Consider the following 14,816-nt stretch of genomic DNA (forward strand, 5'->3'; position numbering starts at 1 on the left):
AAGAAGAAAGAAAGAAAAAACACGGGTAGGTGGTATACAATTATGGACGGACTGCCGAGTGCCGACACAGAGGTAGCTACAGCCGTGAACTACCGTACTGTGTCTGCTGCGACTGGATGATCAATAATGATATAAAAAATATATATATATCACTACTGCAGCCGGACAGGTATATATTATATAATGACGGACCTGCTGGACACTGTCTGTCAGCAGAATGAGTTTTTTATAGAATAAAAAAAAAACCACCACACAAGTGAAGTCACACGACGAGTGTTTAACTTTTTCAGGCAATCACAATATAGTATACTATACTACTAACTATACTGGTGGTCAGTGTGGTCAGGTCACTGGTCAGTCACACTGGCAGTGGCACTCCTGCAGCAAAAGTGTGCACTGTTTAATTTTAATAATAATATGTACTCCTGGCTCCTGCTATAACCTATAACTGGCACTGCAGTGCTCCCCAGTCTCCCCCACAATTATAAGATGTGTGAGCTGAGCACAGTCAGATATATACATAGATGATGCAGCACACTGGGCTGAGCAGTGCACACAGATATGGTATGTGACTGAGTCACTGTGTATCGTTTTTTTCAGGCAGAGAACGGATATATTAAATAAAACTGCAGTGTCTGGTGGTCACTGTGGTCAGTCACTAGTAAACTCTGCACTCTCTACAGTTCTACAGTACTCCTAAGCTCCAGTAAATCAGGTCAATCTCTCTCTCTCTCTCTTCTAATCTAAATGGAGAGGACGCCAGCCACGTCCTCTCCCTATCAATCTCAATGCACGTGTGAAAATGGCGGCGACGCGCGGCTCCTTATATAGAATCCGAGTCTCGCGAGAATCCGACAGCGTCATGATGACGTTCGGGCGCGCTCGGGTTAACCGAGCAAGGCGGGAAGATCCGAGTCGCTCGGACCCGTGAAAAAAAACATGAAGTTCGTGCGGGTTCGGATTCAGAGAAACCGAACCCGCTCGTCTCTATTAAAAACTTTGGGAATGCCTGCGTTTTTCCTGACACTCCAAGAAAATGGGCAATTACCACCCACAAAGGTCCGCTTCCTGTCAATCACCTTGCGTACGCCTAGCGATCACTTTTTCCAACATTCTGCCACTCTTCGGGCTCGCTCGCCTGCTGTGCATAAGGGATCCATAAGGGATATTGGGGGAATCTATTATGATGGGGAAGCCCCAAGGCTTGCAGAACGGGCGGGAATGTGCGGAGACGTCTGCAGCACCACTTGCCCAAACTGGGAATCCTCTTTGGCCAGGGCATCAAACCTGTAAAACTTTGCAAAAGTGCTCTTTCCCGACCAGGTAGCAGCTCGGCATAGTTGCAAGGCCGAGACTCCACGGGCAGCCACCCAGGAAGAGCCCACCGATCTCGTAAAGTGGGCCTTCAGAGACTTAGGAACAGGATACATAGGCCTGTTGGATAGTAAGTCTAAGCCAACGAGCAATGGACTGCTTTGAAGCAGGGCAACCCTTTTTCTGCGCATCATATAGCACGAACAAGGAATCCATCTTTCTGATTGAAGCCATTCTCATGACATAGATCTCCAATGCTCGCACAGCATCCAATGCCTCCGGAGGAGCAGAAGTGTCAGAAGTTGACGGAACCACAATAGGTTGATTTAAGTGGACTGCAGAGACAACCTTCAGCATGAACTGCTGCCTAGTCCTGAGCTCCGCTCTGTCCTCGTAAAAGACCAAGTACGGATTTTTACACGATAAGGCCCCCAATTCTGAGACACGCCTAGCAGAAGCCAGGGCTAAACACACACAACACTGTCTTCCACATGAGGTACTTGTCTTCTACTGTCATCAGAGGTTCAAACCAGGAGGACTGTAGAAATTTCAACACTACATTCAAATCCCAGGGTGCCGTGGGCGGCACAAAAAGGGGGTTGAATGTGAAGCACCCCCTGCAAGAAGGTCTGAACTTCTGGCAATATCACCAATTTATTCTGGAAGAAAATTGAGAGGGCTGAAATCCTGGACCTTAATGGAACCCAGACGTAAGCCATTATCCACACCAGCTTGCAGGAAACGGAGGAAATGTACCAAGTGAAATGCCGCAGGTGGATACGTGTGTTCCTCGCCCCGAGAGACATATCTCCTCCAGATATGATAGTGTTTTGACGTCACAGATTTCCTGGCCTGAGCCATGGTAGCAATAACCTTCTTGGAAAGGCCCTTGTGAGCTAGGATGCTCCGCTCAACCTCCAAGCCGTCAAACGAAGCCGCCGTAAGTCCGGGTAGATGAACGGTCCTTGTTGAAGAAGATCTCTTCTCAGTGGCAGAGGCCAAGGGTCTTCGACGGACATGTCCGGAAGATCCGCGTACCATGCCCTCCGGGCCAGTCCGGGGCAATCAGAATTGCGTGGACGGAATCCGGATTTGCTTGAGCACCCTTGGGAGCAATGGAATCAGAGGAAACAGGTAGGCCAGCCGGTAAGGCCAAGGCGACGTCAGTGCATCTACTGACCTCGCCTGAGGGTCCCTGGTTCGAGAGCAATACCAGCGAAGCTTCTTGTTGAGATGAGAAGCCATCATATCTATTTGTGGGCAACCCCACTGGTCGATGATTTGCTGAAACACCTGATGGTAAAGCCCCCACTCACCCAGGTGGAGATCGTGACGACTGAGGAAGTCCGCTTCCCAGTTGTCTACTCCCAGAATGAAGACTGTGGATATTGCTCTTGCAGTTCTTTCTGCCCAGAGGAGTATCCTTGACACCTCTCGCATGCAGGCCCTGGTTTTTGTCCCCCTTGTCGATTGATGTACGGCACTGCGGTGGCGTTGTCCGACTGAACCTGGATCGAGTGATCCTAAGCAGAGGAGAGGCCTGAAGCAGAGGAGTGCAGATTGCCTGAAGTTCCAGAATGTTGATCGGAAGTAGGGCTTCGAGGGCTGACCACCTGCCCTGGAAATGAAGCCCCCGGGTGACAGCTCCCCATCCTCTCAGACTCGCATCCGTCGTGAGTAGTATCCAATCCTGAATCCCAAAACTTCGGCCTTCCAGTAGATTGGAGGACTGCAGCCACCACAGGAGAAATCCTGGCCTGAGGTGACAGCTGAATTATCTGGTGCATCGGAAGATGTGATCAGGACCACTTGCTTAGGAGGTCCAACTGAAAAGTTCTGGCATGGAACCTCACATACTGTATGCCTCGTACGAGACAACCATTTTCCCCAACAATCTTATGCTAAGATGGATGGATACCCGAGAAGGCCAGAGAACCATGCTGACTATCTCCTGAAGTGTTCTCGCCTTGTCCTCAGGGAGAAACAGCTTTTGGGCCACAGTATCCAGCAACTTTCCCAGGAACAGGAGCCTCTGAGTTGGTTCCAGGTGGGACTTCTGTAAATTGAGGATCCACCAATGTTGGGACAGAAGCTGGTTAGTGCTGTCTATATGGAGCAATAAAAGCTCCCTGGATCTTGCTTTTATCAGAAGATCATCCAGGTAAGGGACAACATTGAGCTCCTGGACCCGGAGTAGGAACATCATCTCCACCATCACCTCCGTGAACACCTTCGGAGTTGTGAACAGGCCAAAGGGTAGTGCCTGGAACTGGCAGTGATTGTTCAGCAGGGCAAACCTCAGGTAGGCCTGATAAGGTGGCCAAATTGGGACATGGAGATAGGCGTCTGATATCCAGGGAGACCATGAATTCCCATTCTTCCAGGCCCGCAATCACCGTTCACAAGGATTCCATCTTGAACTTGAAAACCTTTAGGTAAGGGTTCAAGGATTTTAGATTCAAAATGGGTCTTACTGAACCATCCGGTTTCGGTACCACGAACAGGTTGGAGTAGTAACCTTTTCCCTGTTGTTGCAGTGGCACTGGAACAATGACTTGGGATTGGACCAACTTTAGGATGGCCTGTTGCAGCGTAACACGCATATCCTCCAAAGCTGGCAAGCGCGATTTAAAAAATTGTTGGGGAGGAGCACTGTTGAACTCCAGCTTGTAGCCCTGAGAAATTAGTCCTTGACCGAGGTATCCTGGCAGGAATTTTCCCAGATGTGGGTGAAGTGACGCAGTCGAGATCCCTTCGGGGTGGGTGGGCACCGTGATGCTGAGGCCTTAGTGGAAGCTATACCGGTGCGCTTCTGAGAACTGGCGATCTCTGGTTTTTTTGTCTTACCTCTGGTGCCTCTAGCCGTGTTGGAGGCACCTCTAACCCTAGATCTAAACCTGTTAGACAGAAAGGACTGGGTAGACAGCCCCGGGGGAGAGACGTGGATTTCCCCACAGTAACTTTAGAAATCCACGTATCCAATTCTACCCCAAAGAGCCATTCCCCGGAAAAGGGGAGAGACTCGTCACTGCGCTTAGAGTCTGCGTCCGCTATCCACTGAGGCAACCACAAAGCCCTGCGCGCCGACACTGCCATAGCAGTGGTCCTAGCATTAATATTGCCTATCTCCTTGAGAGAGTCACACAGGATACGTGCAGTGTGACCAGGGGCATAACCCCCAAGAGGCCCTCCTGAATCTGAGTAGGCCAGGTACGAATGGCATGAGTCATCCAGCAACCTGCTCTGACCGATCTTTGAGACATAACCGCTGTTGTGTAGATAGACTTAGTGTAGTCTATTTTCCTATCCCCAGGGTCCTTCATGGTGAAGGAGCCCGGGCCGGCAGTACCGCCTTCTTGGATAGGTGCAAGATTGAAATGTCAACAGCCGGGGGTTCTTCCCCGAATTTTCTGCCTTCAGAAGCAAATGGGAAAGTGTGCAAAAACTGTTTTGACACTTGGTATTTTTTATCTGGCTTTTTCCAGGCTAACTTAAATAGGTCATCTAACTCTGCAGAATAAGGGACTGTGACCGCAAAGGCGCAATGCCCCGCTGTACAACAACCTCGGTGGTCCTGCAGCGGGGCAGCGCTCTGACACATCTCAAGGCCGAAGACCCCACCCCCCCTAACTCCCACGGTGCAGGTATGCTGTTGCCCAAACAGCATACCAAAAAAAATAAGATTTTACTTACCGGTAAATCTATTTCTCGTAGTCCGTAGTGGATGCTGGGGACTCCGTAAGGACCATGGGGAATAGACGGGCTCCGCAGGAGACAGGGCACTCTAAGAAAGAATTAGGACTACTGGTATGCACTGGCTCCTCCCTCTATGTCCCTCCTCCAGACCTCAGTTAAGGAAACTGTGTCCGGAAGAGCTGACAGTACAAGGAAAGGATTTTGGAATCCAGGCTAAGACTCATACCAGCCACACCAATCACACCGTATAACTCGTTATAAACTTACCCAGTTAACAGTATGAACAACAACAGAGCATCAGACCAACCTGATGCAACCATAACATAACCCTTATGTAAGCAATAACTATATACAAGCATTGCAGAAGAAGTCCGCACTTGGGACGGGCGCCCAGCATCCACTACGGACTACGAGAAATAGATTTACCGGTAAGTAAAATCTTATTTTCTCTAACGTCCTAGTGGATGCTGGGGACTCCGTAAGGACCATGGGGATTATACCAAAGCTCCCAAATGGGCGAGAGAGTGCGGATGACTCTGCAGCACCGATTGGGCAAACAAGAGGTCCTCCTCAGCCAGGGTATCAAACTTGTAGAACTTTGCAAAAGTGTTTGAACCTGACCAAGTAGCCGCTCAGCAAAGTTGCAATGCCGAGACCCCTCGGGCAGCCGCCCAAGAAGAGCCCACCTTCCTAGTGGAATGGGCCTTAACTGATTTTGGCAGCGGCAATCCAGCCGCAGAATGAGCCTGCTGAATCGTGTTACAGATCCAGCGAACAATAGTTTGCTTTGAAGCAGAAGCACCACGCTTGTTGGATGCATACAGGATAAACAACGACTCTATTTTCCTGACCCTAGCCGTTCTGGCTACATAAACCTTCAAAGCCCTGACAACATCCAGCAACTCGGAATCCTCCAAGTCAGTAGTAGCCACAGGCACCACAATAGGTTGGTTTATATGAAAAGATGAAACCACTTTCGGCAGAAATTTTGGACGGGTCCGCAATTCTGCTCTATCCACATGGAAAACCAGATAGGGGCTTTTATGTGACAAAGCCGCCAACTCTGACACACGCCTAGCCGAAGCCAAGGCTAATAGCATGACCACCTTCCACGTGAGATATTTCAACTCCACCGTTTTAAGTGGTTCAAACCAGTGGGATTTCAGGAAACTTAACACCACGTTAAGATCTCAAGGTGTCACTGGAGGCACAAAAGGAGGCTGAATATGCAGCACTCCCTTTACAAACGACTGAACTTCAGGTAGAGAAGCCAACTCCTTTTGAAAGAAAATGGATAGGGCCGAAATCTGGACCTTAATGGAACCCAATTTTAGGCCCAAATTCACTCCGGACTGTAGGAAGTGAAGGAAACAGCCCAGCTGGAATTCCTCCGTAGGAGCATTCCTGGCTTCACACCAAGCAACATATTTTCGCCATATACGGTGATAATGTTGAGCTGTCACGTCCTTCCTAGCCTTTATCAGCGTAGGAATGACCTTATCCGGAATGCCTTTCTCTGCTAGGATCCGGCGTTTAACCGCCATGCCGTCAAACGCAGCCGTGGTAAGTCTTGGAACAGACAGGGCCCCTGTTGCACAAGTCCTGTCGTAGAGGAAGATGCCACGGGTCCTCTGTGAGCATTTCTTGCAGACCTGGATACAAAGTCCTTCGTGGCCAATCTGGAACAATGAGGATTGTTCTCACTCCTCTTTTTCTTATTATCCTCAGCACCTTGGGTATGAGAGGAAGAGGAGGAAATACATAGACCGACTGGAACACCCACGGTGTGACCAGGGCGTCCACAGCTATCGCCTGAGGGTCTCTTGACCTGGCGCAATACCTCTGTAGCTTTTTGTTGAGGCGGGATGCCATCATGTCCACCTGTGGCAGTTCCCACCGACTTGTAATCTGTGCGAAGACTTCCTGATGAAGTCCCCACTCTCCCGGGTGGAGGTCGTTTCTGCTGAGGAAGTCTGCTTCCCAGTTGTCCACTCCCGGGATGAACACTGCTGACAGTGCGCTTACGTGATTCTCCGCCCAGCGAAGAATTCTGGTGGCTTCCGCCATCGCCACCCTGCTCCTTGTGCCGCCTTGTCGGTTTACATGAGCCACTGCGGTGGTGATGTCTGACTGAATCAGAACCGGTTGGTCGCGAAGCAGGGTCTCCGCTTGACGTAGGGCGTTGTATATGGCCCTTAGTTCCAGGATGTTGATGTGAATGCAAGTCTCTTGACTTGACCACAGACCTTGGAAATTTCTTTCCTGTGTGACTGCTCCCCAACCTCGGAGGCTTGCATCCGTGGTCACCAGGACCCAGTCCTGAATGTCGAATCTGCGGCCCTCGAGAAGGTGAGCGCTCTGCAGCCACCACAGGAGTGACACCCTGGCCCTGGGGGATAGGGTGATTAACTGATGCACCTGAAGATGTGATCCGGACCACTTGTCCAGTAAGTCCCATTGAAAGGTCCTCGCATAGAACCTGCCGAAGAGAATGGCCTCGTATGATGCCACCATCTTTCCCAGGACTCGAGTGCAGTGATGTACTGACACCTGTTTTGGTTTTAATAGGTTCCTGGCCAGTGTCATGAGTTCCTGAGCTTTCTCTAACGGGAGATAAACCCTTTTCTGGTCTGTGTCTAGAATCATGCCCAGGAAAGGCAGACGAGTCGTAGGAACCAACTGCGACTTTGGAATATTCAGAATCCAGCCGTGTTGCCGTAACACTTCCAGAGAAAGTGCGACGCTGTTCAGCAACTGCTCTCTTGATCTCGCTTTTATGAGGACATCGTCCAAGTACGGGATAATGGTGACCCATTGCTTCCGCAGGAGTACCATCATTTCCGCCATTACCTTGGTAAATATTCTCGGTGCCGTGGAGAGACCAAACGGCAATGTCTGAAATTGGTAATGACAATCCTGTACCACAAATCTGAGGTACGCCTGATGAGGTGGATAAATGGGGACATGAAGGTATGCATCCTTTATGTCCAGAGACACCATAAAATCCCCCCCTTCCAGGCTTGCGATGACCGCTCTCAGCGATTCCATCTTGAACTTGAACCTTTTCAGGTATATGTTCAGGGATTTTAAAGTCAATATGGGTCTGACCGAACCGTCCGGTTTCGGGACTACAAACATGGTCGAATAATAACCCCTTCCCTGTTGAAGGAGGGGAACCTTGACCACCACCTGTAGAAGATAACATTTGGGAATTGCAGTTAACACTATTTCCCTCTCGTGGGGGGAAGCTGGTAGGGCCGATTTGAGGTATCGGTGAGGTGGCATCTCTTCGAATTCCAGCTTGTATCCCTGAGACACAATTTCTATCGCCCAGGGATCCACCTGGGAGTGAACCCACTTGTGGCTGAAATTCCGAAGACGTGCCCCCACCGGGCCTAGCTCCGCCTGTGGAGCCCCAGGTCATGCGGTGGATTTTGTAGAGGCCGGGGAGGACTTCTGTTCCTGGGAACTAGCTGTGTTGTGCAGCTTCTTACCTCTGCCCCTGCCTCTGGCAAGAAAGGACGCACCTCAGACTTTCTTGTTTCTTTGTGATCGAAAGGACTGCATTTGATAATACGGTGCTCTCTTAGGCTGTGAGGGAATAAAAGGCAAAAAAATTGACTTTCCAGCTGTAGCTGTGGAGACCAGGTCCGAGAGACCCTCCCCAAACAATTGCTCACCCTTGTTAGGTAAAACCTCCATATGCCTTTTTGAGTCGGCATCACCTGTCCATTGCAGAGTCCACAGGACCTTTCTGGCAGAAATCGACATAGCATTTATTCTAGAACCCAGTAGACTAATGTCTCTTTGAGCATCTCTCATATATAGGACAGCGTCTTTAATATGCCCCAGGGTCAACAATACAGTATCCTTGTCTAAGGTATCAATTTCCTCAGATAAGGTATCCGTCCATGCTGCTACAGTACTACACACCCAGGCCGACGCGATTGCCGGCCTCAGTAAGGTACCTGAATGTGTATAAATGGACTTCAGGGTAACCTCCTGTTTGCGATCCGCCGCATCTTTGAGGGTAGCCGTATCCTGTGACGGCAGGGCTACCTTCTTGGATAAGCGTGTTAAAGCTTTGTCCACCCTAGGGGAGGATTCCCAGCGTAACCTGTCCGTTGGCAGGAAAGGATACGCCATAAGAATCCTTTTGGAAATCTGCAGTTTTTTATCTGGAGATTCCCAAGCCTATTCACATAACTAATTTAGCTCGTGTTAGGAGGGAAAGGTTACCTCCGGCTTCTTTTCCCCATACATATGCACCCTCTTGTCAGGGACTGGGGTTTCCTTTGTGATGTGCAACACATCCTTAATTTCTATAATCATATAACAAATGGATTTAGCCAATTTTGGCTGTAACTTTGCATCATCGTAATAGACACTGGAGTCAGAATCCATGTCAGTATCTGTGTCAACAGTTTGGGATAGTGGGCGCTTCTGAGACCCTGACGGCCTCTGCGACATAGGATCAGGCACGGGTTGGGACCCTGACTGTCCCGAGGCTTCAGCTTTTTCTTTTTATGCAAGGAATTAACATTATCATTTAAAACCTTCCACATATCCATCCAATCAGGTGTCGGCGCCGTCGGCGGAGACACCACATTCATTTGCTCCCGCTCTGCTTCCACATAGCCTTCCTCATCAGACATGTCGAAACAAGCGTACCGACACACCACACACACAGGGAATTCCCTCTCTGAAGACAGTTTCCCCACAAGGCCCTTTGGAGAGACAGAGAGAGAGTATGCCAGCACACACCCCAGCGCTATAAACCCAGGAATAACACAGTAACTTAATGTTAACCCAGTAGCTGCTGTTTATATTGCTTTTTGCGCCTAATTATGTGCCCCCCCCTCTCTTTTTACCCTCTTCTACCGTGTATCTGCAGGGGAGAGCCTGGGGAGCTTCCTCTCAGCGGAGCTGTGGAGAAAAAATGGCGCTGGTGAGTGCTGAGGAAGTAGCCCCGCCCCCTCGGCAGCGGGCTTCTGTCCCGCTTAAATATGCAATTTTTTGGCGGTGGCTCATACATATATACAGTGCCCAGCTGTATATATGCTTAACTTTGCCAAAAGAGGTCCCAAATGCTGCCCAGGGCGCCCCCCCCCCCCCCCCCGCGCCCTGCACCCTTACAGTGACCGGAGTATGTGTAGGTGTGTGGAGCAATGGCGCACGGCTGCAGTGCTGTGCGTTACCTCAGTGAAGAATATGGAGTCTTCTGCCGCCTGTGAAGTCTTCTTTGCTTCTCATACTCACCCGGCTTCTGTCTTCCGGCTCTGCGAGGGGGACGGCGGCGCGGCTCCGGGACCGGACGGCGAGGGTGAGATCCTGCGTACCGATCCCTCTGGAGCTAATGGTGTCCAGTAGCCTAAGAAGCAGGACCTAGCTTCAGAGAGTAGGGCTGCTTCTCTCCCCTCAGTCCCACGATGCAGGGAGTCTGTTGCCAGCAGAGCTCCCTGAAAATAAAAAACCTAACAAAATACTTTCTCTCAGCAAACTCAGGAGAGCTCACTGAACAGCACCCAGCTCGTCTGGGCACAGTATCAAACTGAGGTCTGGAGGAGGGGCATAGAGGGAGGAGCCAGTGTGCACACCAGAACCTAAATTCTTTCTTAAAGTGCCCATGTCTCCTGCGGAGCCCGTCTATCCCCATGGTCCTTACAGAGTCCCCAGCATCCACTAGGACGTTAGAGAAATAATAAAGACTTAAAATAAACTGAAGAAAAATCTCTGGAGCTCCAAAGTGTGCATCCTCTCCTGAGGGCACTTTTTTTCTAAATGCCTGTGTGAGGGGGCATAGAGGGGAGGAACCAGCACACCCAATTGAAGAAATTTAAAGTGCACTGGCTCCTTTGGACCCCGTCTATACCCCCATCGTACTAATTCCACAATATCCCTTATGGATGCTAGAGAAATATAAAACATATTATACTATATTACTATATACAATATGAGTCGTGGCTAAGTTGGTGCAACATGTGCCAATACCAAAGTTGACTACTAAAGACACCCATGAAAACAGAGGTGGAGGGGTTGGGGGCGCTGGTGTCTAATCTCACCCAGGGCAATAAATGGTATACTTACCACTCTGATCTTATGAGATGTAATCAAAGAAACTAATCATTGTCATTATAGTTTAACTATCTGGAATCAGTACCTCTGGTCTTTTGTATTCATCACCAGTAAGCATTTCTGGATTAAATAGTTTGCATATTATACAAGTAGTTTATAATTAGGCTTGTAGTCACTGCTACACAAACACATCCTTTATAATAATACGAGGACATTTCTGCTTAATTTAGTGCTAATCTTTGAAATACAAATTATAAAAATACATTGCAATCAATTGCTTAAAAAGTAGTAATAAAAAATAAATTTGAAAACACAGAATTCGGAATGAAGTTATTGCAGAAAGTTAGGCAGGCAATACTGGCTTAATGTCACCCAGCATCTAGTGCTATGTGACAGCAGCTGTTACCTGATGAATGTCCAGACTGTAAGCTTTGAATGGGATGAACTCTTATTTCATACAGACATCCAGAAATCCTCTTATTCCTCATCAGACTTTTACTTCTGGGAGAGACAATGGAAATATATAAAATATATATACCACCAAATTGTCTAGATTAGCAGCAGTCAGGCAGAGCATCAGCAATAACCATACACTTCAGAATTTACACTATAGAATTTACCTCAGCCTTGTTAAAGCTGCTCCCGTACAGCGAAACGTGCACGTCAGCGTTTCAGAGGCACACTCCATATATGTTAATGCAATGTTGTAAAAATGTGTAAAAATTATCAATGTTAGTTTAATGGGCACTGATACTGGCACTATCAGAATTATCAAGATAGCAACCTGCTCCTAAGAGTCACAGAATCCAGCATGGGTGACTAAAGTTGTCTGCATGGGAAATACCTAGGTTTAAACCCACATAAGAAGTGAATATCCTATTGCTATCAAGCTACCACTGATCCAATGTGTTGCTGTTTGCTGTGCAAATACACCAATATTTTACCATTGAGCGTTTAGACTGCTATTATTAGAGACACAGCAATCAGGATAGGAACAGCATATCACTTATCCTATTGCTATCAAGCTACCGCTGATCCTATGTGTTGCTGTATGCTGTGCAAATACACCAATATTTTACCATTGAGCATTTAGACTGCTATTATTAGAGACACAGCAATCAGGATAGGAACAGCATATTGCTTATAAGAACGGCATAACTAGCACAGGATATGACAGCAGATTGCAAGGGGAATACCCAGGGTTAAACCCACATTATAATTATATGACGGTGACAACATTTATCCGTAGCTGACTGAGATAATTCCTTATTATATGTATATAAACATGAGATGCAAAGGCTCATTTCTTCAATCTCTTTTCATATAGTTTTGGTGTGAACAAGAGATACCTGCATGAGTTATGATTCAAAGGATACATTGTAGATCCTTTATTCCTATCTAAAAGTCACTTGCAACAATTGTTGCCCTTTCTCTCTTCACAAGCATAAGGTCTAAGAGAAACATTCTCCTGTCATAATTCAACAGACAGTGCAGACTGTATCGGAATATCACTGAATATCAATAATATATGAAGTACAGCTCCAATATACTCATTTTAGAATCAATATAGAAGTGATATACAGTATCTATATATAGGAATAATTCTCACATCCCTTTGGGATTACCCTTGCTTGAAGTGAGCACAACCTATGGTATCCATATAAGTACAAATACCATTACAATGAACTGTGTCAACTAACTGTCATAAACAGACATCTAGGGGATTGACACAATATAGGAGTAACAAGTGACTTCATGAAGCACATTAATTAATTTGTGCATCTCTCTGGTTTAGTAATTATTCCTACAAGTGCTAATGATAACTCCAATATAAACACGACACACCTTCTATGTGGAATAAAAGACAATTTAAAGCACTATTGGGACCAATTATACTTACTGCAGTTTGTGCACAGCATGTCAATTGCTGAACATGAGTGACATATAGATATTCATATCCCTATAAGGACTGAGATACGATAGAGGTTAAAGATTATATTGGCCGGCTACTGTCTCTATGAGGATTGAGATAGAAATCGAAAACTGAAGTAGCCATACAAGGATTACATTACTTATGCCGATATTCTATAGGTTTATTTAGGTATGAATTTAGAATAACCTCCCTAGGAAATATCCGGCTCGGATATTACACATTAAAAATTTACAACTGCAGGAGTTATTGTGGTGTTGCCTCTTTTTAAGAATATTTTTCACATTACTTCAATCCTTTTCACCTATTTGTCTGTATGTCTTACATTTTAACCTCTATATTTTGCTGTATGTGCCCTAGGTAAAAGGACCATCTTCATATTAAAATGAGCAATAAAAGCTACGTTTTATCATACCAATCAATTTAACAAATTTACTTTGTGCACCCAACTTAACAACCGTCTTCTAGTTCTCCTATTGTATTGTTACATAGCTTGGTTATATTAGGGTCACACCCCCAGAGAGGTATAAGGTCTAATTTAGACACAAGAATATAGGGGATATCATAGTTTTTTCTATATATAAGAATTTGTCATATTTCCACAAGTGTGCAGATGTATTTCTCTCTTTTGTTAGAAATTACACTATGCCAGAAGTAGTGTTTATTTCTTTCCCCATTTACACATTAAGGACACTATATTGTATAAGGACTGTATGAATCAAACAACACTAAACGGATTCATCTTTGAGCAATAGATCTTGTTGCATGGTCACTGGCATACTTTACACTGATCTACGCTATAGTTCAACACACAACAGTTGTGATTATCGTGTTGTTAACTGAGTGCATCTAAAGTTACTAATATTGTGTCTCTTGGCTTAAACGGTTCTATTGCACTAAAATTCCTCTGTGCACTGTATTACCTGCGCCTTGAGAAATTGGATATTGATGATTTTGATAGATCTGGCTCCCATTCATCTCCAGGATCATAAAACACATCATCATCATCCTTTGTACTCCCATTATTCTGTGAACACAAGAGAAACACTCAGGATAGATAAACTGGTCATTGACAAGCAACGTATCTAGCTACATTAACAGCCAGAGCACTCTGTCACACTAGAAATCTCTAAATGTAACGCTTGTTTAATATATTACTTTCATACACCAGGTATAAATTGGTGCGTATTTTGCAAAGGTTACTGATGAACATGTCCAAAATGGAGCTAATCATCTTCCCCCTCCTAGGGGGATATTTCTAAAGCAGGGTCCACAGGTTATCCACAGGATAACATTGGGATATGACGCAACAGCGGATATGCACCAAACAGTCAAAGCTTTCGGCCACCCAGCATGCAACGAGCCCGTCCATATAGCCCCGCTTCCCGGCTCAGGCAAATCAGTTTTTGTTTGGTGCGAGAGGAGCCAGATCATGGTCAATCAGCTACTGGATTTTAGCAGCCATAAGCTTTTTAATTTTTATAGCCTTACCATTTTATTTTTTATTTTTTTTGCAGCGACCTTGTGGTATATTCAATACCTGTTGGGTCCTTTCCGACGGAAAGGACCCGACAGGTGAGTATTCAATGGGGCGGCCAAATCTGACTGTCGTGTTCGACAAACGTGTTCGACCCCGACCAAATAACCACTCGGCAAAGCTGTAAAGCCGAGAGACCCCGGGCAGCCGTCTAGGAAGAACCCACCTTATGAGTAGAGTGGGCCTTAACAGATTTTGGACACGGCAAGCCTGCCGTAGAATAAGCATGCTGGCTAGTGAACCTGATCCAGTGAGAAATCGTTT

The 14,816-nt window shown here is 46.7% G+C and overlaps 1 protein-coding gene across 1 annotated transcript in view; it reads right to left on the minus strand.

Annotated features, from left to right (window-relative positions):
* KIF14 (kinesin family member 14) overlaps window positions 1-14,816 on the minus strand; it is a 292,379-nt gene that overhangs the window by 56,424 nt on the left and 221,139 nt on the right. Inside the window, exons 22-23 of the mRNA XM_063940137.1 lie at window positions 13,939-14,042; window positions 11,492-11,586 (exon numbers count right to left, since the gene is read on the minus strand). Coding sequence (XP_063796207.1) covers window positions 11,492-11,586; window positions 13,939-14,042 — 199 coding nt within the window. The remainder of the gene's footprint in view (window positions 1-11,491; window positions 11,587-13,938; window positions 14,043-14,816) is intronic.

The sequence above is a fragment of the Pseudophryne corroboree genome, chromosome 9 (assembly GCF_028390025.1).
Source record: "Pseudophryne corroboree isolate aPseCor3 chromosome 9, aPseCor3.hap2, whole genome shotgun sequence".
Lineage (NCBI taxonomy): Eukaryota > Metazoa > Chordata > Amphibia > Anura > Myobatrachidae > Pseudophryne > Pseudophryne corroboree.